Genomic DNA, 25,057 nt, shown 5'->3' with positions numbered 1-25,057 from the left:
TCTGAATGCACTAAAACTGGAATTTAACTCAAAGGTTCTGTCTCCTTTTCATAACCATAATAATATTCCTATATTGTACAATATAAATATTTCTTCACAACGGTAAAAAGTTATTTCCAAAATATACGAACTATTCAAAGTTAATATTGTTCCAATCTCATTATATTATTAATATTATCATTATTCTCATTATTATTATTGTTGTTGTGATTATGTTCTGTGTTTTAATTTCTCCCTTTTGTGATTAGCTTTTCATTCTCTTTTCATGCTCTGCCATCCCCTGAGAACACCAAAATATATGAAGACCTATCATATTTTTCACTCTCTTTTTGTCTTCAGGCTGATTTCTTCAGGGATCAACAGAAGATCATCTGCCTCCATCTCACCATAATCCCAGCCTCCTCTAGTGGTACAACAACCACTTCATCTCCAAAGAGATTTTTGCCCCGATAATAATAATAATAATAATAATAATAATAATAATAATAATAATAATAATAATAATAATAATAATAATAATAATAATAATAATGAAGAAGAGGAGCATTACAATAAAATTGTTATTATAATAGTTTGTGGTTGGTTGTTAGAACCTCCATCAGTGTGTGCTGCCCTCTGTGACTGCGTGCTTCCTGCACCACTCCTCTCTTTCCATACTTGGCAATGCCTTTCTCGCTCCTTCGCTATTGGCTGCCGCGACGGGAGCCCGGAGTGACCCGGACGTGCTACCGGGGCCTGCTGTGAGTGCAGCCGCCTTCCTGTAGCCCGGTTGAGGAAGTGGATTTCGCTGACAGGGCTGGGTTCAGAGAGGGAGAGGCGAACAAAACATCTTCCGCGGGGGGACTTAAAAACAACAACAACAACATCAGAACAAGAGACGAGAGGAGCAGATTTAATAAATCACAGCCCAGCTAAGGCGTACAGTCATCGGATAAACCGCGCTCCCCCGCCCCGCTGAGACCGCCGCAGACATGGTAAGGGCCGCGGGAGAGCTGCTCCCGGAGAGGGTTTTGGTGGGGCTGCTGCTAGCGGAGCTAGCGGTTGCTAATGCTAGGCTAACGCTGGCCGGAGTCTCCGGCTGGTAACCCGAGAGGAGGCTCTCACTCACCGGGGCATTTCTGACCTGCAGTTCGCCGAAGTTGTCCGCGTCTGGCGGATGAGAAATGAATTAGCTCCGCGCTAACAGCCCGCCGCTGGTTCTTCCTGCCCAGTTAGCACGCAGCTAGCCGCCAGTCGTGCTACTTGCCCCGTAGGCACAAAGTTAGCACAGGATGTTTTGGATTTGACACAAGTTTGTTAATAGTAATGGCGAGGAGTCCTAATATAACACGCACACACGCACGGTCCTCCAGCCGTGCACACACGCTCACACACATGGCAAAGCAGTCCAGCTCCTGGTTGGTGTGGAGCTAAAATAAGACTCCTCGCTCCTCCTTTTCCAACCATGACAAGCTGTCAGCTTTCTGAGTTTCCCCTGCCAAGTCAGACTGATCACCAGTGGGACATGTTCTCAGCAATTAGCTTTCACTCTGCAGTTTTGTTTAACACCCTTTACTGGCACTTCACAGAATGAGGAATCTAAACAGGTTACCCACTTGCTCATATACAGTTGAAATTAAAAATAGAAGCAGCATCAATATCAGTTATGTGTGAAGAGACTAATGTGTCTTCAGATGCATATCAGTGTCTCACTAGGTTTTTCAGACCTCACTTTCACCTCCTCAAAGGGTCTGCACACTGTTCACAATTAAATTGTGAATATTCCCACACAATATGCACCATTCTGGTGGATTGTTGCTTTGATTTAGAGAAAATGTTGTCATGCTGTAGCAACATGGTAAAAACGTTTTCATTTGGACACTGAGGAGGGATAAATTGTCCTTTTTTCAGATCTTAAAACTTGTAAAAATGAAAAAAGTGACTTGATTTTCTCCTCAGTTTTGTTCTGGATCTTGGAACTTGGTCCAGTCCGTACCATCAGTCATTATGCATTGCTTAATTGCCATTGTTTTCCTACTATTTCTTCTTGTATTCACACTGTGACATTCATTCAATTGTCATTTCTTTTACAATAATGTGTATAAGTAGTGAAACTTTGTTTAACATAGCCCGGTAGTCATAAATGATGCAGTGGAACAAAAGTCCAGAGGCACTTGTAGTTCATCTCACATAAATGTGCTAAGGCCTTGTTGTAAATTGCACAAACGAGGAGAGAGTTGATGTCAGATGTTATTTCTGATATCATCGTGAAGGGCAGTGAAAGTGGAAAGAGTGGTTTAAATGATGTATGGCATTAGTAGTTGTGTCTTCATGATAATCAGAAAACTACAGTTGGACACCAGAGCCAGTATTACTTATTTGGCACGACGATGGTCTGTGCTGTCGTCCCTCTGGCAGAGACCCACGTGATGCACACAGCAGTCCAAACAGCACAGCATGTTTTAAACTTTAGTATTAGACTGCTTTCTCCCATAAAAAGGAAGTAAGATCCTGAGGGAGCTCAGTCATCCTCCGCGCTTGAGAGCACATGAACAGACCACACTCTCAAACCTCAAGGAACATTTACAGATTTTAAAGAACAAATGGATCAAGTCAAGTTTCTGCAACTAGATCCAAAACCTTTATTTCCATAACAAATCTCTAATTCAAATTGCACTTGTCAAAATGCTCAGTCTGACTACAGTCCCAGCTGATTGAGCAGCAGTGTCATTCACACTTTAAGTAAAACGTCGTCTGGTCATTTGAGATGTGGCTGTCTGGAGACCCGCTTTTCAGGCTTAAGACATATTCCTGCTGCAAACCAAGAGTGTTTACAAACTGCTGCTGTGTTTTGTGTACATATATGTTCTGTTTGCTAAAGCAGAGGCGGGGTCACAAACAAGGTTTACGGTCCTGACGTCCTGAGGGTGAATATCGCAGTAGGTAGTAGTAGAATGTAGCAGAGAGACCTTGATTCTCCAAACTCGCCCCTCTATGAGGAGTGGTGTGAGTGATCGGTCATTATATGGTGAGCTCACGCCCATCTTTATATGATTTACTGATTTTGACAAGGAGAGGCCATATTTATGATCTTTTTATGGACGAGCATCTTTATCGTTTTCATACCAGATGCTAATACAGGATATGATATCAGTGACTCATCTGTGTATTATTGCCATGTTTGGGATGTTTGTTTTTCACAGTGTTTGAAAGAAGTGTTGATGTACCCGGTTTGAAATCCTCTGCACTGCGTTGCCCCAGGAACCTTGTTCCGTTTGCCTCTCCAAACAGTGGTGCCAATGCTGCAGAGCAGTGGATGCACACAACCAACTTTCCTTGAATCAACATCCAATCTCAAGAGCCGATTCCTTTAGGATCACAAGTAATTTCAGTCTTACTGGATCTGCTCAGACTAGCTGCTACTTAACACGTCTCCATGGCGGCTGAAGAGGGAAAGGCCAGCTGCTCTTCCTCCACACTCCTCATCGTCGCCTCATTCATCCTGCTGGCTCGGCCTCGCCACTCTCCCCTGACCCCCGTGGGTTGTTGGTCCAGACTGGTGTTTACACGGAGACAGGAGCGCTGGTAAACACTGCGTCAAAGAGCGCAGGTGTCTGATAAAGCGCACTGATTCATCAGCTGTGGGAGATTTTTAGACGGACAGGAAATGGTACTGAAAGGGTTGCTTAGAAACTGGGGTTACGTCCGGGGTCACCCTGAACAAAATGTTTACAAATGGAGGCTTTTATACATTATAACATGTCATGGTCCTGGGACCAGATGGATGGAGGGGCATACTTTGTTATTATTACTTACTTAAAGCCAAGACAGATTTGTTAACATCAAACAGGTGAATTAAATATGGGATACAAATAATATGACAAACGGAGAGTCTTCACTGCTTTACCATTTGACTCTCTTCCTATCAGAGCTTTAATAAAGGCTGCAGAAGTGCTTTCCAGAATACAAGTTTTTGTCTGCTTTTACACTAAAACACATTTTAGCTGTCGGGACAAATTTATAAAGATTGTTTAAAGCACTTGATGGCTACTGGAGACCCGGTATTGGGGTTGGACGTGGATCCAGATCGGGAGTTTTCTGATGCCACTGTTGAAATTGTTTGTAGTGCGGTCGGCATTGTGTGAGGGTGTGCTGGAAAACTTGTTTTGTCCCTCTTAGTCCACACTTCTTTACATCTTCCCACACATTCCTACAGAGCTTCATGTTCTGGCTGGTCTGCATATTTTAGGGAGAGAAGCTCCTGGAGCGAGGCTTTACTTTACATCCCAGCACTATGGTTTTTTTGTTTCCCTCCTTTAAGTGCTGAATATCGTCTTTAAGATCTTGCCAGCCTAAAGAGAAGGATAACACTTATAAACACAACAGACATCCTGTGAGTAGGTGCAGTAGCAGAAAATATTGATGTGATGGAGATTAACGTGCTTGCTGCTTCTAGTATGCAGTTGTGAAATGAATGCTGTTTGTAAACAAGGAAAAGGTTTTAATGGAAGAATTGTAGTTTTTGTTTTGGTCACGAAGTCGTACCGACTATTTGATCAGCTGTCGATAAACAGCCAGGAGAGGAAATCAACAAGGTGTTACAGCTGTGCCTGTCAGCAATCGTATATGTTTATGTTACATGCATGTATTTGACTGCATTCATACGCTGATGTTTGGTTTTTAAGGTCACGTGACTCCTCGTGTGAGGTTTCTAATCACAGCTCAGTTACAATGTTGGTTTGATACAAAGCCTCAAGATTTTTGTAAAAAATCTTTTTTTAATTTGTTTCATGAAATTTGTCTGTGGTTCCTCCATTGAATTGGTGTTACTGCAGTGCGATTACCATCATCCAGTAAAATCACTGATACAGAGGAGAAAGGATAACATTTGTCTGACTTGGCTCTGCAGGTGATTGATGGCAATGGATGTTGACTTTGGAGTTATTAATCAGAGCTTTACAATGCAGCACAGGGCATCGGAAAAAATAAAGTGGTGATGATCAAATGTTTGAGGAGAAAGTATAAGGCTGCATTTCAGATCACACTCCAGGCTGAAAGCTGTTTGATAAACACCAGTTGGACATCCATTTTGACAACTTATTGTGAGAAGCAAGGGGTCGTTTTAACATAATTTTCCTATCGCTGTGTTAATCTTCCCACCCCAGATGGGCTGATGCCTGCTGGCTGCTCGGCTTCCTGTTGTATCTGTGTGTGAGAGCATTGAGGTATAACTTAAAGTTTCACATATGTTATATTTGAGGACACGCCCAGTCAGTGATGTTACAGCAGCTGTTTTATATTTGGGCTCTCAGCACAACCGTGCCAGCGAGGAGGATGAAGTTTCCACAGCAGAGAGATTTCAACTCTGCACGTGCCGCCTCCACTGAGCTGAACTGACAACCTTCAGCAGCACGTCAAATAAAAATGTCCTTATTTACAGTGTAAAATAAGAGTTTTACAAATTATAACCGTGCTATAGATCAACGTTGATTCCAATCTATTTTAATGTCATAAAAGAAGGACATATTAGAGTGTGTCTTATGTGTATTTAGTCGTAAAAATCAATTTGTTCAGTATCTGCAGGCGGCGCTGTAAATGGTTAATTATTTTGTTTTTTCTACACTAGCCACTTGACTATAGCTTCAGTTTTTTACAATCTTCACTAGCTCTTCAAATATTCTTATTTTCATACAATATCGGATAAACTTATAAAACTACATGAATAAACATGTTTAAATAGTTTTCACTTGTCATGGCTGCTTTATCATTTTAAAAATGTTGCTTTTTTCCCACATGTGAATAGTATTCACCCAAAGAAGGAAGGTTTTCTTTGAATGATCGCCACAAACAAAAACAATCTAGGATAACAAACTACCACAAAGTCAATTTCTTTTTTCATTTTGCTGTGTTTTTGTTTTAGTATCCAGCAGATTTCACTTGTCTTTCTGACTGATCTGCTTCTGTGCACAAGTTGTTACGCATCAACATGATTTTTCCATCATATCAAGTAGTAGAACACTGGAGGGACACTCTCATTTACTGACAGAAAAGACCATCAAAGATGATCCATAACGGCTCCCGAATGGGATTTAACAGAGTGGGGATAAACAAAAGCACTCCGCTGAGCCCTGCGGGAAAACAAGCAGAAATCTCTTCTTAACAGAAAGTTTCCACTGTGTAGTGCTAGAAAATGGTCTCATTGCCCCAACGTGTGTGTGAGACAATTGTCTTTCAATAAGACTTATCTTCAAAAGTAGCAGAAAGAATATGTATTGAAAAGTCATAACATGATATATTTTGTAGTTTAGTAAAAGAAAAGAAAATCTTAAATCTCAATTTGGCTCTGTCACAACCTCCACTGATGATTTACCAGAAGCAACATTTACGTTTTCATACATTTTATACTGAATTACAAGAAAAGACCAAGTTCACACTTCTCAGCCTGTAACAGCTGATGGTTTGAACCAGAGGTCTCAGGCTTTCTTGCTAAATAACACATTTTTGCTTCTCTCATACCGAGTACATTTTGTTTTAGGTGGAAAACGTAGTCAACCTTAAAAATGAATTTAACACTGTTTATAAATGTCTATGTCTCGTTTTGCAATATAAATGATAGGTTATTGACAAGTCAGATGCTCCTGTTTTCCTGTTGTGCTACAAGTTAAAACTATGTATTTAGAATTAAAATAACTTTTATTTGTATTTCTGACTTTTGGGATTAGATTTCCTTAGAAATTTCAGGATTTCTTTATTTTCTGTGACACAAACAATCCCAGGTCCCCCAAACTCAAAGTCATGACCTAAACTACCGTAACTAGACTTTAAGTGGTATTTATAGAATATAAGAACTACAACAAGGAAACTTACATACTTTTTCAGCCCGATAAACATTCTGTGTTTTGTTTCTCCGGTGACTCGTTTCAATGCATTGGGCTTTTTGTTTACTCGCAAACGAAGCTATAAATCACCGAAAACAATTCTGTCTGAAAACTCCGGTCAAAGTGGAGATTTAGAAAAACTCCGTCTGTCCGTTTGCATGTAGACGGGGGAGATGGAGTTTAGTGTCACAGCAGAAGCGTCATCAGCGACAATGTCGTATGTTTGCAGCCCGTGTTTCCAATCACTGTTTTAAAAACAGTGCCAATATGTCCCGATGCTTTAGTTGACATGATTCCCAGTCAATATTTACTTATATATTATTTTTCTTGTACTCTTAACACCACATTTAACAAGAGTCAATGTAAACAATCGAACCTTGCGGCGTTATCACTGAAGGAACAGGAAGTTGTTTTTTTGTGTTTTTTTTTCTGGTGTGACCATTGTAGTTATTGAAGACGTAGAGACTGAAACATCCATTTTTGTAAATACTCAGCTACGTGTGGACGTGAGGGATAGTTTAGTTGACATCACAGAAACAATCTCTTAAGTGTCACATTCATCACCTCAATCTGCAAGTTGAGATTCATTTTGTTGTTGTCCTCCACGATTATAAATAAATAAACAACCATTTATTTACATAGACTGTTGATCAGTACCTGTTCTGACATTACTCCACAAGTGTGAAGCTTTTACATACAAACCAATCTGCTCCTTACGATCTGTTCTAGCTAGTCTCTCCTCTTCACTATTCTCTGCAATATTCTCACATGACGAATCATGAGTGCTGTTAAAGTCTGCTGAGCTGAGAATGTTTCTGTAATAATCGCTTAGTGGCTGCGAGGATGTGATTATTTCCAACTGCTCTCGTACCTTAATGCAGATTGTAGCAGGACTTGGATCACTGTGCTGTTTTACATCAATTAAAGTGTGTGGCGTGTCTTTTTTATCTCACTTTATAACAGTGGAAATATTCATCAGTACAGTAAAAATACATTTAGGTCTCTTTTAAATAAAAACACCAATATAAATGTGGCCTTTGAACCAGGCTTTGCTTGCTGTTATAATTTTCACCATTTAGATCTCTTGTGTTTTCAGTGACGGGATAAACCACAGGCTTAAATTGATCTGATATAACATGAGTTGCCGGAAGTTTGTGAAATTCAAATCAAGCAATCACACAGAATATTCTCTATTATTTCCCCTTTGTGCTTCAGTTGACTGTTGCTTAATGCCAACAGGCCCCTTATCGTACAAGATAGTTAAGAACATCTTTGTCTGCATTTGTGGTTGAAGCTGGCAGAAATAAAGTTCCTCTATTGGTGTTTAGATGTGTTATGTTCCTATAAAGGGAGCAGAAGGCAGTTTTTGCACTTTTGCATGCATGTGCTGTGTATTTAGGCTCAAAGTATTCCGTTAACTCGTTGAAGTCTTTACCTTAAATAAAAGTCAAGTGACCGCAGATCTTGTGCAGTCATTGTGATGCGCTGCGTCATCGAGTCAGACCAGGCGGGATCCGAGCTCATCTGATAAACATGTTCACACTGCCAGCATCCGCAGCCGTGGCTCGGTGCAGGTTAATAACTTAAAACTTGAGTGGAGTGAATATATTGCCATTCTGTGTCCTTCTTTGTTTTCATTTTTAAATGAGAGCATCAACACACCACGCTGGTCCCAGCAGAATCCCAGGCTTGATTATAGTCTCGATGGCTCCTTTTGCACTTTTTGATTTGAGAAAGTTGCTCCTTGTCTTGTTTTTGAGATGAAAATGAAACTCGGAAAACTGTAAATAATGTCTGGTGGTCTGGTGGAATAAGTGCGGCTTGTGTGTTTCAGAATGACCAGCAGCTGGACTGTGCTCTGGACCTGATGAGGCGTCTGCCTCCTCAGCAGATCGAGAAGAACCTCAGTGACCTCATCGACCTGGTGAGTTACTGAACAATCCCTCACATTTCCTCACAGGTAAAACACCCGCAGTCAGGGAAGCAGCTTCTGTCAAGCCTGTAATGTTTTTTTTGTTTTTTTTCCTCATAAGAGTTAAACTTTCACGAGCTTTGATCATTTTGGTTGATCGTTAAAAGAAACTTGGAAACAATTATGGTTATATTATTTCTAGATGGTCTGACTGTTATGAAGGCCTGCCCTGAAAGGGAAGTTTGTTCCCAGTTAAACCACAAAATAAGTCAATCTCACAATTGTAGTTTACAACACAAACCTTATAAATAAAACCTTATAAACCATATAAATAAAAACAAGTACCTCATGTAGTCACTCGTCAGAGTCCAACTTCCCCAAGTGTCTTTGTCACAGTTTAATGGTCTCCGGCCTCTTTTGTCCCCAGCCTCTGACGCTTGAAACTCTGCTCCTGCTTTTATTGCTGCCATTTTATAGTTTTATTGTATTTTGTTGTTTGTACTATTTATGTATAGTACTTCAAAACAACTACAGCTGCACCAAAGTGCTTTACAAACAAAGTTACGTACAACATCTTAAAGCCTTCGAAGCGTGTGTAGCTGGTTATTGGACACCTTTCTAGTGACACACAATCCTATCCTGTATATGAGATGCATAAAAACTGAAGACATTTTGAATATATCTTGAGAAACTATATGATGCAGGCCATAACAAGTACTTTGTCAAAATGGATAGATAAGCAGTTTTGTTGGATTGTTTGCATATATTTCATCATTGCACAAAGTAAATATGGAAATAAGTCACACTCATCAGTGGGTCTCCAGGAGGTTTGGTTAAATTATAAATGTGACTGAAATATACATTATTTTACTTCTACCTTCTACTTTTTGATCACCAAGTACTGTTGTTTTTATGTTGACATGTTGGGGATGCACAATATATTGCAATTGTATCTATGTGTTTACATGTGCTATATACATGTCTCTAAAGACCGACACGAGTGCAATCAATGATGTTTATGCATTTCTGCTCTGCCTGTCACCCCAGATGCCCAACTACTGCGTGGAGGTCACGGAGTGTGTAGGGAAAGCTTAGCGAGCATTGTGACGAAGACGCAAAGATCAGTGATTTTTCAAACCAGGGCAAGAGATAGAGCACTGGTAACATAATCTACTTAAGTGTCTTTTCCAAATTATTGAACGTTTTTATTTCAATACTCAACATTATTGCATGTCCATCTATGATCACCCTAATTGTAACAACATTAAAAGAAATACCAATTTTCCATATCTAATTTGTTCATGGACACAGTCAAGCTGGTTTAGAGGAATCTGGATATATGAAATGATTTGTTGTATATCTTTGTACACAACTTAAGTGTTTCACTTCAGGACTTCCTCCTCTGGTTAGAAACCAATAGTTTGTTTTCTTCCTGCACCTCTTCTGTTTTGTCATTCTGGGACAGGGTCTGTGTGTTTCATCAGAGCACTTCCAGACAGATTACGCCACTAAATGGGACACAAATCAAATCACACTTGTTCTTCTGTTTGCCTCGCACCTTGTTTTGTTGCTATATCCGTCCCTGTTCAGTCAGACCCCCACCTGCTCACCTTCCTCTTCTCCCACCTTTCACCTCTCTCCCCCCGGACATCTGTTCTTTCTTTTTCCTCTGCCCACTGGGTTTATTAGTGATTATTATCATAGCCGTCAATCACCTCCACTAGTGGGCATTTTTTTCTGGTCCCACCGCCGCAAAAACTCTTCCTCGCAACTTAAATCACCTCTTTCTTTCTTCTTCTTCTTTTTTTTGGGGGGGGGGGGGGGCTTATATACCTGCTTGTCCCGCATCGGCAGTCATCTCCTCTCTTATCTCAGTTCTCTACCCTGCCACACACTCCTCTTTGTGAGTTTTTATTCACCCTTGTTTTTCTCGTCTCAGTCGGTTTGGCGAGCCAGGTGTGTGTTCAGGGATATGGGGGCTTTTCCAGAATGACAGGCCTTCCTTTGTGTCGATGCTGTGATGCACAAGCACACAGCGAAGGGGCTCCATGTCAGTCTGTGAGAAATAATTTGTACCCCTCTTATCCTGCAGATATTATGTTTCCCAATGAGATTTTATTCCAGCTTCTCTCAATAACCTCTGCTTTCGTGTTCACCCTGGAATGTGAGAGGACAACAAGGAACTTGGAAGCACTCTTCTTTCGTCTAAAATGAGGCTATCGGAAGCCATTATCCTCATTTTTCTGTAGTCTAGTCCATTCGCCCTCAGTCCTGGGAGTAATTTTAAAGCTGGCATGTTGTCACAGGAAGCCTGAAATGATCTAAACATCTTGTTGTTGTGTCTCGTGCGCACCCTCAGCTCTTACACTGCACATTTCATCAAAGGCTTGGCGAGCCCCGCGTTGGATAGGAGTACATCTGTGTTCATGAGCTGAGCTCCTCTGTGTTCCTGTCCAGGTGCCCTCTCTGTGTGAGGACCTCCTCTCCTCTGTGGACCAGCCCCTGAAGATCGCCCGCGACAAGGTGGTGGGGAAAGACTATCTGCTCTGTGATTACAACCGAGACGGCGACTCCTACAGGTTCAGTTAATAACTGCATTTCAGTCATGGGGAATTGAAGTGAGCTGTGTCTTGGCAGAGGGAAAAGAAAAACAAACTTCAGAGTGAATAAAACAGTCATTTGACTTTTTAACTAGTTGAAGTCCTCAGAAATGAGCAAAATATATATTTTGGGGGAGAAAAAGATGTTAAATATATAGGGAGGGACATAAACACTGCTGTATGGTATATACAATATACTATCAAATCTGCTAAAAAGTGCAAATCCTGCTAAACCTTCAGAATAAGTTTATTTATGTCACGCTGTTCTTGTTTATCCATTTTTGACTCGGCTTCATGTGATTCTCTCGTCTTCTTTTGGCCATCAGATCTCCGTGGAGTAATAAGTATGAACCTCCCATTGAAGACGGTGCAATGCCCTCAGCTCGCCTGAGGAAACTCGAGGTTGAAGCCAATAACGCTTTTGACCAGTACAGAGACCTGTGAGTATGAACAGAGCGCCTCAGAGAGGAGTCACTCAAACAACCGCTCAGTGTCGCCCTCTTGTGACCTCCGCTGTGATGTTCAGGTACTTCGAGGGTGGCGTGTCTTCCGTGTACCTGTGGGACTTGGATCATGGCTTCGCAGGAGTTATTCTCATTAAGAAGGCTGGGGATGGATCCAAGAAGATTAAGGGTTGCTGGGACTCCATCCACGTGGTGGAGGTGCAGGTAGGAAGCAGCTGAATGAAGCCATTTCACACCTGGACTCACATCTGTAAAGCTACGGGTTTCTCTTTCCAGCACAGAACCTTTTCTCTGGCCAATATCTTTTCAAATTTTAAGCAATTTATAAAATACATATTGGAAAACTTTACAGCTTGAGGATTTTAAATGTTTGTAAATGAAACAGTCTAATTCAGGTCCTGGCTTTAATCCTGCAGGTTTGAGTCGACACTTGATGTCCAACAAGTTACTGCAATTCAACTGTGTGCGACACACTAATCTATATATTTGTAGTTGGTACAATAAATCAGTCATTGTGAAACATTTCACAATACTGGCATTAAATATCAGTTCTTGCCATATGAGTCAAAGGTTGTATCCAAAAGCTGCAGCTACGCAGTTAAAACAGAAGAACGAAGTCGATGCTTTTGTTGTGCGATGTATTTTGATGTATTGTGAATGTCTTTTGTAAATTAATGTTTCAAGAAATCAGACCTTTTAATTGAGTTTGAAATCGTACGAAATGTGATCTACTAACAAAGAAGTATTTCTTCTACTACCTGCCATGAATGCTGTCTAAATGTGCTGCAGTAACGTAGAGCGAATCCATAAATAACTGTGTGCCTGCAGGAGAAGTCCAGCGGTCGTACTGCTCACTACAAACTCACCTCCACCGTCATGCTGTGGCTCCAGACAACCAAGACCGGCTCTGGCACCATGAACCTCGGTGGCAGCCTCACAAGACAGGTGGGACGTTGCCCTGAAGACAAAGAAACAAAACCCCACTGCTGCTGACTTCTCCAGCTGTGCTGTCAGCACTCGCGTAACCAATTTTATCTCTTGGCACAGATGGAAAAAGACGAGACGGTCGGAGAGTCTTCGCCCCACATCGCCAACATCGGCCGCCTTGTTGAAGTCAGTATTTCCACTGACGTCCCTCTTATGTGATGAAGCAACTAAAAATACTGCAGTTAATTATTTTTCATGAAAAGATGTTCCCTCGCTTCAAAGGTGCTCACAAGTCTCTTCATGCATTAAGTAATCTTCCAGTTTACTGTGGTGCTGTGCTCTGTGGGAATACCTTCATCACTGCATGGGCACATCCTCATCACGGCTGTTTAATTCCGCCCAAGAACAAAACCTATGGAAATGACTTTACTCGTAAATTTTAAATAATATTTGGTCTTGAAGGTTTTTCCTCCACACAGCGTGGATTAAAAAAAGCCTTTGTCTTGACTCATCCTGACAATTAGAATTATTCAACAACTGAACCAACAATTTGTAAATGTATATATGCAATCGCAGAAATGTGGTGGTGAACAAACAAAACCTGGCACACTGGGTTTTTAATCTTACTGAAGAGTAAGTAGGAAAAACCGTCACTTTTATGTTAAATGTCGTTAGTTTTTTCTACTTTGTAAGAGCCCAAATTGAACCTAAATTCCCGTCTGTTTTGGGTCACTGGCCACATATTCAACCACTTTTGCGACAAAGTCTTCGCTCTGTTGATTTTACGAAGAAAAAAACCCCCAAGTAAAACCTACATGCACTGCAGTAACAAAAGCTTGTTCACGTCTGTCTTCAACTTGACATCAGATGTAGTTTCTCTCTCTGGGAACCTTCAAGCTGCAGCAGCGTCAGGAAAGCGTCTCTTCGCCACACTGAGCTGCTGCGCTTCATGTTCAGCACATTTATTCAGTCACAACAGGACGGCTGGGCTGTTTTACTGAAAGGTTGTCATTCTTCTTGTTTTAGGATATGGAGAACAAGATCCGCTCCACACTGAATGAAATCTACTTTGGGAAGACCAAGGACATCGTTAACGGCCTAAGGTACGGCGCCGTGACGTCTCACTGTGGCCTTCTTCCACAGGGTGTTCAGTCTGCAGGGTTTTTCTTCTATTTTGATCAATCTGTCCACTTCTGATCAACACAGATCTTTGTCTTTTTTTTTTATCACTTCCTGCCTTTTATCTGCTATTTCATTCCTCCTCCTCTTCCTCCTCTTCCTCCTCTTCCTCCTCCACTGCTCTGTTCTTCTATTTCTCTCTGACTTGTCACACTCTATTATTGAATTTCATACCATGTGTGCACTGTCATTCCTGTCAGTGTCTCTCCCGTATTTAATCTCTCTGTCGCCTCTTTCCTCCCACTGCTTCTCCCCCTTGTGCTTCAGATCTATTGAGTCTTTGCCTGATAACCAAAAGTACCGGCAGCTCCAGAAGGAGCTGTCGCAGGTCCTCACCCAGCGTCAGATCTTCATTGACTAGGGTCAGAGGTACAGCGAGGCATGGACATGTGTATGTGTGTGAGCATACTGTGCTACTATTTTTAACTCCGGCGTCAGAGGTCTGGACGTGGGAACAGTTTTGTAGAGTAACTTGCACGGTGAACAACAGACATCAGGTCACATCTCACAATTGTAAGGTAAAACAAAAACAGAAAGAGACTGCACTCTAAATAACAAAATTACAGCCACACGGTGCAGAATGAGTGTTCGTATCTGCTGTGTGACCATATGTGCATGTTTCCTGAGCAGCACTGAGGACGGAGCGCAGCTGTGTGAGCATGTTGTGAGGGTTTTGTTTACCTCTCCAGTCGATCTCTGAGGAAGTTCCAAACGAACTATGTGTAAAGTATTTAAATGAGTCACCCTCGTGTTTATTTGTGGGTTTTGTTGCCCTAATATGGCTTTCTAAGACGATGTGTTTATCCGGCTCGGAGCACGTTGTTTCAGTGAAGGAAAACACTGGGCAACATTTTTGAAGCAAGATTTGACCAATCAAAGAAAACATTTTGTGATTTAGACTAAATAAAACTCTTTAAGCTGTTAAACTATGAGAGGAAAACAGGATCTGTCCACAACTAAGCCTGCTGGGTATTTTACCAGAGGCTGGCAGTATCATCAAGAGGTGACTGAGGCAAAAACAAATCAAACACGAGGTTGTATGTAGTTATGTACCTCGATATAGTTTGCAGGGTTTAACAATTCAAGCAATAACCGCATGTTAAATAATGTAGAATAACCAAACTCGCCGCTAACAGTCGTCAGGCGCTCCGGTCTCTGCTGGGTTCCTTTCCAATGTTCACATCATAAGTCCACAGACAGATCCGGCGGCAAAAAGCCTCACCTCCATCGTCTTGGTTGCCATGGAGACAAATCCTGTTTGTTTATATATATTACATCACTTTAATCCTGCCCTCCCTCCTCTGGATCCCTGTGAGCTTCAGCATTGATTTTCAGATTTTTACTGATCGCTCTTAAAGCTCGCCGTGTTCCCAGACGATGCAGAACGAGCCAGCTTCACTTGGTCAGGTGGAGATCTGTGGATTATTTCAAACTGCAGACTGGTTGTTTTGCCTTCCTGCCCTCTGTGATCACCAGTGTGAATCCACTTTTCTTTTTCAAAATGTTCTGGTGGTTTATTATATTCATGGCTTTTCTTTTCTTTTTTTTCTTTTTTTTTTTAAATCTCTTTATTCTTCCACCTCTTTCAGTGAAATCTCCCAACTTTTGAAGCACAATCATTTGACCCAGCTTCTTGTTGTGAAGTTTGTAATCAGATACAAGGTGAATCTTGTGAATTCAAAGGTCGGATAGTAGTGCGCATCACGGCAGCCCGGCTTGTCTAAAACGTAATAAATGTTTTAATAATCCCTGTGGGGGAATTCACACCAATAAGACAAGTCAAGCAGGACTCGGTGAAGATTATTTGCACTGATAATTAGAGCCTGTTACACTTCCTGTGGATTCTCGGGGGAGAAGGCCTGGTGATGCTCAAAAACACTCAATACATGAAAAAAATGACATCGTACTGACTGTTTCTATTATTTTGCTGAATTCATGCACGCAGAGTTGATACACTCGCTCCCACTGAGATACTAGCAGAAGTAATGCTGTGAACTAAAAAGCTCAAAAGACAATTCAGCTGCATGATGACATGAAAACTAACTACGACTCGATTGCCGTGTGCAGATCTAAATAAGATAACGATGCACTTTTTTAACACGCTTCTCTCCAGGGAGAGCTGGTGTGTGATGCCTGGTGTAACTAAAACAATTGAGTCCGTTCATTTTGAAATGTGTCTCAGTGTGACTTTGTACACTGACTCTCTCTCTCTCTCTCTCTCTCTCTCTCTCTCTCTCTCTCTCCCTCTCTCCCCCTCACCCTCTCTCTCTCTCTCTCTCTCTCTCTCTCTCTCTCTCTCTCTCTCTCTCTCTCTCTCCCTCACCCTCTCTCTCTCTCTCTCTCTCTCTCTCTCTCTCTCTCTCTCTCTCTCTCTCTCACTCTCCCCCCATGCAGGAGTGTTCAGACTCTGGCTGACAAGTCAAAGCAGGAGGCTCTGAAGCTCGACCTGGTGGAGGCACTCAAGAAGAAACACAACTGCTAGAGATGCTACCGTTGTTTTTTCTCCCTCTCTCTCTCTCTTTCTCTCTCTCTCTCTCTCTCTCTCTCTCTCTCTCGCTCTCTCTCTCTCTCCTCTCTCTCTCTCTCTCTCTCTCTCTCGTTCTGCCTCATCTCTTCCATCTCTTTTCTGTTTCTTTATGTCTCTTCCTCCATGCCTGTTTCAGTGCTGCACTTGTTTATTTGTGGAATAACAAAAAAAAAGGAGAAAATGCTTAGCTTTTTTATTTGTTTTTGTTTTGTTTATTTTCCCGTCTAGTTTTGTTTTCATACATCTCATCTGCCATGAAGCCGCTCACTCACTCGCTCACTCGCTCACTCACTCACTCACTCACTCACTCACTCACTCACTCACTCACTCACTCACTCACTCACTCACTCACTCACTCTCTCGCTCATCCTCTGTCTCTCTTCTTCCCTCTCCTCTCCCTCCCATGTTATGAATATAATGATAGTATTACCACGGTTAATGATAATCTTCCAGTGTGAGGCTCATTGTAGTAATAATCCCTGATGTTCTCAGAGCTGATGTGACTCTGGCCCTGCTCTTCCTCCGCGCTGAGGAAACAGACACAGACTGTGCTGTAGGTGGTGTAGGCTCGCCAGTGGCGCCATTACGTTCATCAAATTGACTTCTTGCACCTATTTTTGTCTACGCCCCCTCCCCGCCCCTGATATATTTGTATAGAGATATAACTGTCCGTGTGTTACTGTCATTCTTCTGGGCGATGTAACGGGTGTGAACGCAAAGGCGCCCGATCTGCCTGTGTGAGGAGTTCTCACACTTCCTGTCTACGTGCACGTCGGCCTGTGTGGGGGCATGAGGTGAACATGCGGACCTCTCAAACACGAGGTTGGACTGTTATAATCACCAGTCACACCCTCGTCATTAACCCCCCACCACCACCACCACCACCACCACCACCACCACCATACTTTGTATCTCATGACAGTTGCTTCCCCTCTGTCCTGCTCATTCAGTCTTCTCTCTCCTCACTCCTACTATATCTTTGTTGGGGGTCACGGTTTGTCTTTGTGTCTCGGTGGAAACCTTTGTTTCCATTTTTTTTTTCCTTTTTTTTTTTTTTTTTTTTTTTTGGAGGGGAATCTTTTGTTGTATTTTTTTGTTTGTTTTTATTTTGTAAAGCTTATGATTCATATTGTATTAGAGCCTCCAGCAACAATAAAAACAGTAAAAAGCTACACTCGTCCTTTTTGGGTTTTTCTTCATGTCGGTGCGCCGCAACGTCCAGCTCCGGGATAACGGCACAAACTGTACACATGAACGTTTGGGTGCTCGCTCGTACTGGTCAACAATTGGCACCATGGTGTCCTTTTAACGTTTTTAATTTCTGCACAAGTTGAATTATTGCACAAGAGTCTGCAATTAGAAATGAACAATCTGTTGACGTCAATGTTACCGTCCAGGGGATTTATTTTGTGGAATTTGATGTTGTGTGAGGCTTCAGCATTTCTTTGACAGTTTTATATCTTGCTCACCAACAAGGTGCTTCTCTATAACCGTTTACTGAAATAGTTACCATTAGTTAAAGCTGTTTTCGTACATAAGCTGTAATGGGTATTGAGCACCTTTCTGAATTGTATTTGTGTTTCATGATTTCATAATGAGCCACATGTTGGAGTCGTTGGCATGTTTGCCTCATGACAATGCGGGTTTGAATCCAGGCTGGGCCTTTCTGTGTGGAGTTTGCATGTTCCTCGTATGTGCATGAGGTTTTTTTTCCAGGTGATGGACTGGTGACCTGTCCGAGGTGCTTCCTGCCTTCCCTTGTATAATATTGTAGTTATTATTGTTCTCTGAACTAGATAAAATGGGATGAAAGATAAATGGATGGATGGATTTAGGAAGTTGATGCATTTATTCTCTCGCTGTCTTGGAATTTGGAAAGTTGCATGAATTAAGCCCATTCAAATTGTTTTTCCTCCAAGCTGCTCCAACAAGTATCATCTCTTACTCTGTTTTCAAATACAGTCTGAACTTTAATAGAAAGTTTTCTTATTAATATTGTGTACTTTTGGATAAAACTGAATAAATATATCATGGAACGATATCTCGAAAGACTTTTGAAGTTTCTAATTACACACACATTTTAAGTTGTTAGTTAAATTTAAAGCTTCAAATGAAAAGTGTAATAAGTGGTAACGAGGTGTTCCTGTCAGTCTTAAAGCTATGTGTGGGGCGAAACTGCAGTTTGTCCACTAGATGTCAGTCACACACTGAATATCAGCTGAGCGCCCAAGTTACTGTTTCACCTGCTTCCACATGTGCTTATTTAAAAACACCTACGTGCTTAGAGAACAATGAGGATTGATCGTCGGAGTATCGGTACAAAAATGAGAGTAGCAAGTTAGTATTTCTGCTTTGGTTGCAGTTTTTTTCACCTATGAAACCGATTTATTTATAAATTAGTAAACCTGACGGGGGGATACGCCTTTAACAACTGATATGCAGTATTGGATCTGAGCTCAAAGGAAATATGAAATACCTTTTATTCCAGACAAGTTATATTTCTTAGCTTTTTCTAAAAGTGGCACAACCACTGAAACCTTACACGCTTCCCAGTTAATGAGTAAACTATTTGGGAATGTGTAATGAAGGAATGTATAACATCCACGCTCTATGGACGGCAAACAATAATTGACTAGAATACAGGAGGGTGAAATATAAATACTCACATTACTTTAACGAAGAATTATTATTAATAGTAGCATTGTATGTCATTGTATGTCATTCTATTCATACTTGAATACAATCCTCACCTTCTTGTCTACTTTCCTATCTTTGAAACCATAAGGTGCTGCTGAGAAAGTTTACAAACTGAGTTAAACTTAAAGCTTTTTCATCTATTTTCATGCACGTGTTGTTGCCAACAGGTTTATCTTTTTAAACTCAATGCCTATATTTGTTGACCATAGTGGATATTTGTTTACACACATTACTGCACCTCTGGGAAATATGTTTTGAACGTAGGTATGGTTTAGGGGTGCATTGAATCAGCCTGTTAATAATAATAATATTACAAATAATTGTGCTTAAACAGTCACTCAACAGCTTGAGCAGTTCCTGAGTACTTTTAATTGAATATTATTTAACAATACATTTTCTTGTTATTGACTACAATTCGAGCAATGCAACAGTGATTATGTAATTCAGTACATATTATCAGTATTTTGGCATTTACTGTCAAGTGAGCGCGTCTCTCTCTCTCTCTCTCTCTCACACACACACACACACACACACACACACACACACACACACACACACACACACACACACACACACACACACACACACACACACACACACACACACACACATGCTTTATGTTAATGAGGAGGACCCTGGAGGCTCGCGCGGAGCAGGAGCCATCTTTCTCATTCATGCAGAGTCTCGCGGACGGGTCGGAGCTGCAGCCGCTGCTGGAGTTTTTGTTGTTGTTGTTGTCGCCGGCGTCTTGAGCGTGAGTGCGCGCATGTGAGAGATCCGCTCCGGCCAAGGTGACTGCCAGCTTCCCCTCTTCCGTCCAGCCGGAGTTCGCAGAGGAGAGTGCCCGCAGGAAGAGCATGGCTCTTCTGCAACAAAGACAAACTCTCAGGTGGAAAGTTTAAAAAGAAATTCGGAGCCACGGAAATACCCGCGCCGCTGAAGACTAACTGAGGAGCGATGCACTTCGTTACATGGGATTTGTTGGTGATATTGTGGTGGTGTGAACTGGTTCCTCTGGCGCGCTGTTACACGGTTCACATCAGTGAGGATGCGGGGCCGGGGACGCCGGTGTCCGGCGCCCAGCGGGGCGCACGGTGCGCTTTGGATCAGGTCCTCGCTCCCAAATTCACCGAGCGCTTTCTGGAGACCGACGCCGCGGTGGGAACTGTGTTTGTTTCGGACTCCTTAAAGTGTAATACTCTGCGATCCAACCCTTTCACCGTGTACACAGTGTCGGACTGCGCTGACTCCGGCTACAGGCACCTCCTCACCAGCCAGTACGATGTGCATGTTCACGGTAGGAACTGTTCAAACAAGCACAAAAGAAAAAGTCAATGGGACATAGAAGTCCTCAGTTTGTTCAGCAGCCGCAGCCGTCACAACTCGGAGTGCCACCAGGCTGTGAGAAACCCTACGTGGTCCAGGTGCCCCAGGACATGACCCCTAACACAGAGATCCTGCAGGTTACTGCCTCGGATCGGGATAGAGGGAGCAATGCTGTGGTTCACTTCAGCATCATGAGTGGAAACACTCGGGGTCAGTTTTACATTGATGCTCAGACAGGTCAAATGGACCTGGTGAGCCACCTGGATTATGAGGCCAACAAAGAGTACATGCTGAGAATCAAAGCCCAGGACGGAGGACGACCGCCGCCCTCCAACATTAGTGGCCTGGTCACCGTGCAAGTCCTGGACATCAATGACAACGCCCCCATTTTTGTCAGCACCCCGTTTCAGGCCACTGTGCTGGAAAACGTGCCGCTGGGTTACTCCATCATCCACATCCAAGCCGTAGATGCTGATTCTGCAGAAAACTCCAGACTGGAGTATCTTCTCACTGAAAGGATTGTTGTTCTTTTATTGAGATTCAATCACATATATTGATAAATTGGTATCATAAGGTTAAACAAGAAGATATTTTGACAAGCAAAGTAACACTCATACTTTATTATACGTTGATTTTTTGTGTTTTATAAAGAACTCGCATTATATTATACATTTTCAGACTCTATGAGATCCCGCTGAATAAAAAAGAAAGGAAATCTGTCCTTAAGTGTTTGGTTCTCCTTGAAGGTGAAAGGGCACGATTTCTGCCAAGCTGCTCACACGTCGCCTCCCAAATGTTCTTTTCTCCACAAAGATCCCATGGGGGCTTTAATGTCTGCATCTGTCTCGTCCTCAGCTCCTTATTGAACGAGACTCTTTATAGACACAGACTGTCCACTCCACTAATGACCACTGCTCAGCGGACAAAGACTGAGTGATGAGTTATTGATTTGATGTGTCCCTGTCGTAGTAATCCACATCAGACGCTAATGAACAAACATGATCCCGAAAAGCACCGGTTCACGTTTCTGAATGTTAAAAGGCAGGAAGTAGGTAGATATGGAGATAGAAACACATAGAAATAAAACACTGGAGGAGATGGATAGAAGAGCAATGTTTTTCCTGCCTGTTCACGAAGCTGATGATGATGAAGGAAAGAAAACAAGAGCAGTTTCTCTTTATGCTGTAGTTTTGCAGAGTGGAGCAAAGGAAGGAAAGGATTAATTATAGATGCTTACAGATGGAGCTCTGAAATGCCTGCTTGGTTAAAACACCTAAGATTAAAGAATTATTAAACACATCACAAAGTGAAAAGGAGAGGACAGCAGCATTAATTTTCTCCCCCCAAAAAATCAATTAATTTATTACAGCAGGAATTGTTATTTATTCATTGCTCTAGAAATTATTCACATCCTCAAAGGGTTAAATACTGTCTGCTCAGTGGGTTTATGGTGGAAGGGAAAAGGGGAGAAGCTGAAAAGGAGTTTAAAGAGAAATAGAGCAAATGTATGCTAATTTATGCAATATGAATTTCAGGGTAGTTGCCCCATCTTTTTGTTGAGAGGTTAAGTGGGTCACATTATGACTTTTTAATGCGAGTGGGAGTTTTAGCGTGTCTTTGAAACACCACGGTAGTTATTCATGTTTATGGGGTAACTGTACCGCCCTCTGTGTCAGCTGTAAATATGTAGTTTGTAACCTCATATGGTACATGTTTATCAATTATGTACATGAATGATTTATAAATGTACATGTATGAACCCTCATACAGATTTACTTCCTTTCACTGCAACTGACTTTTAGTGGTTTAAAGGTCAAAGGTTAAAGGTGAATGTGACCTCACACTTGTCCAGCCACCGAAACACCATATACAAGCATCAGAATATATATTGTGCTTCACAAATAGTGCGAAAACACAAGAAATAAGCACTTTAACATAAAACAGGAGGAAGCAGCAGTGAAGAAAGCGTCTCATGGAGCCGAAGCTCAACTTGAAGTCATCACTCTGCAACCAAAAGATTGTCTTGATTTTTAGATTTGTTCTTGTGATCATTCTCTTTACCTGTGATGGCCTGGCGTCTGTCCAGTGTTAGATGGTTTTAGTCAGCTGGGATTAGCTCCAGCTACCCTGAATAGGATATAAGCGGTATAGAAGATGGATGACTATTCTCTTAACAACTTGTTTTTTTATTGGAGTAAAGCAACATAATATTCCACTTCCTGCATGAAGCCTGACATATAATGTGTCACGATGTGATTCAATGATACAAATCGCAGAAAAGCACTGTTTGTCTGTGCACTAGTTACGTATCTATAGTCATCAGTTCAAATCTACAGTATTATAATTGATTTAAAGTGATTAAACATTTTCACTGGTTAGTGGAATAAAGTGTGTCAGATTAGATTAGTCCGACTCTGTTTATTCCATACTTATTGGTCCATTCCTCCGCTGTTGTAGAGAAGATACTTCAACAAGCGGAAACCAGACCTGTTGAAGGACCACTTAGAATTCTCCTTTTCTTTTTCATCAGCAAGAAAATAATGACTTTATCCACCGAAAGCCACACTTGAAAAGGCTTTCAGGTAAAGACGCTGCTAAAAGTCACGCGGTAGCCTTCGTGAACTCAGTAATGGCTTTTCCTTCCATATGTCTTTTTGAACACTGAAAGGTTTTTTTTTTTCTTCTTTTCTCACCTATTTATACAGCTGTTTATGAATCCTCAAAATAGTGTCGGCATTTGAGTGCGTGGGCTCAGAGTCCAGGTTGAGTGGCACTTACGTATTATGGCACAGCTGTGGGTGTTGGAGCTGAACTGCAGTTGCTTTTAACGTGAATCAGCAGAGAAGGGCAGAGCGGGCGAACGGAGGAGTGGGTGGAGTGGGTGTATTTTTCTCCCACAGTGGGCAGCATTAGAGAGATTTAGACTCCGACGCCGTTGGACGTGGCGGGCTGGTCTCACTGTGTTGGCTGAATGTGTCTCTGGAGCTGATGTTTGAATCACACCGTCAGACTGTTTGATTAAACGAGGTCGCGCAGACAGCTTTTATTAGATGTGTTTAACTGTGATATACAACACCCACTGCTCTTCTTCAGTCAGCGCCGGGTTCATCAGTGCTGACTGTGTGTGTGTGTGTGTGTGTGTGGGTGTGTGAATTCACAGGAAATGCATTTAAGTCAATGGATTGTCCCTGGAGAGAATGTTTGACCTTGTTTTTCTCACATCTTGAGGTGCAAAAACCTGATGGCACACTGGGAATTGCTTGCTACTTCAACAGCCCCAGGTTCACATTTCATGTACAGTATAAAACATTCTTTTCATTTTAAAGAATGTGGTAAGAAAAAAACAGGTGAAGTACAAAAAAATGGTTGATCTACTGACAGATTGTTCTGGTCATGTGAAAGTCCTCATCTCATGGCTTTGTTTAGTTTTCCTTTAAATACATTCACTGGTGAAGACCTCATTGGGTGTTTCTGGGGTCATCACCCTCACCTGAAGTTTAACAGCAGAAGAGGTGTTTAAAAAGGAAATCTCAGAGTGACAACAACACCATCACTGGGCTTTTGTAAATTCTGCATGTGGAATGTGCGAATGTAGAATTTTGCCAACGTAATGTGATTGATATAAGAAGAATGCAAATGTAGTATGCGTCCCGTCTGTGACCATGCACTCACGCTTTATGTATTTATAATGTATAACAGTCCTATTTTTCATTTATATACATCACAAATCTCCGAGACATATATTAATGTAAAAAAAAAAAAAGAAGTTTTTTTTCTGCGGTACTTTGTCTGAGAGACTGTTATATTAACTTTACTTAGTGAATATGACATATGAACATTGAATAGTTTGTAAAAGCTTCTCTGAAAAGGATAACTCCTTGACCAATTTACAAATAATGAATACAAAATGCACATGAACTTGTCTGGCCTAAAGTTGCAGAACGATTTGACAAGTTGTGCAACAGCGGTTACCCAGTGGACAACAGGACAAAATGCAGTGAAATAAATCAACTTTGTGTTAGACGGGAACACTTTTTTTTTGAAGTGGCATGATTAAGTTATGACATCAAATTAGTGTGAAACCTGGATGCTTTATGAATAGTTATGAATAGTTGCACAAAAAAGCTTGAGCATGGCTGATTGTATTAGAGTTATATGTAACATAACATTGAAAAACTGTGTATTCATTTAGCAATCAGCAAAGAATGCACAGTGTTGTCATCTTGTGAAGTGCTGCTGGACCCCTGGCTCTTTCATTAGGTTAGCATTGTTGTCCTTAGAAGGGATAGTGTGCAATGCATGCTCAGTTTTACTTGTTTGTGCCTGTTCATTTGATTCTATATCACAGTCTATGTTTGTAATTTGTAGATAATGCATGATTTCAATGTAAAAGTAAATGCCCTGATGTGACAATTGTGTCATGTCAAAAGAAACTACACTTCCATTTAAATCTTTTTTACTGTCAGAATCACATTTTAGTATGAACCTTCACATTATCAAACAATGTTCCCAAATTTAACAAAACATACAAACAAACAAAACAGGATATTAAATATTAACTTTATTTT

The 25,057-nt window shown here is 41.5% G+C and overlaps 1 protein-coding gene across 2 annotated transcripts; it reads left to right on the top strand.

The window, feature by feature from the left end:
* Positions 1–730: 730 nt before the first annotated feature.
* capzb (capping actin protein of muscle Z-line subunit beta) lies at positions 731–18,506 on the top strand. 2 transcript variants are annotated; one of them, XM_080462232.1, is made up of 10 exons: positions 743–974; positions 8,692–8,781; positions 11,227–11,348; positions 11,696–11,809; positions 11,896–12,037; positions 12,662–12,778; positions 12,881–12,946; positions 13,787–13,863; positions 14,207–14,308; positions 16,334–18,500. In XM_080462232.1, exons 1-9 carry the CDS (start codon positions 972–974, stop codon positions 14,298–14,300), a joined length of 825 nt encoding a protein of 274 aa, XP_080318358.1. In that variant the 5' UTR covers positions 743–971; the 3' UTR covers positions 14,301–14,308; positions 16,334–18,500. The 2 variants fall into 2 exon arrangements, with proteins under 2 accessions (XP_080318359.1, XP_080318358.1); XM_080462233.1 differs by lacking the exon at positions 14,207–14,308 and having other exon boundaries at positions 731–974; positions 16,334–18,506.
* The last annotated feature ends 6,551 nt before the right edge of the window (positions 18,507–25,057 follow it).

This window comes from Lipophrys pholis, assembly GCF_963383615.2.
Source record: "Lipophrys pholis genome assembly, chromosome: 4".
Classification (NCBI taxonomy): domain Eukaryota; kingdom Metazoa; phylum Chordata; class Actinopteri; order Blenniiformes; family Blenniidae; genus Lipophrys; species Lipophrys pholis.
The sequence above is the reverse complement of the archived record's forward strand: the minus strand, read 5'-3'. Positions and strand labels throughout refer to the sequence as shown.

Excerpts from the sequence above, each read along its gene's own strand:
- capzb (XM_080462232.1), top strand. Across the intron at positions 12,779-12,880 it reads GTGGCAGCCTCACAAGACAG|ATGGAAAAAGACGAGACGGT; the intron begins GTGGGACGTTGC and ends CTCTTGGCACAG. Across the intron at positions 13,864-14,206 it reads GACATCGTTAACGGCCTAAG|ATCTATTGAGTCTTTGCCTG; the intron begins GTACGGCGCCGT and ends CTTGTGCTTCAG.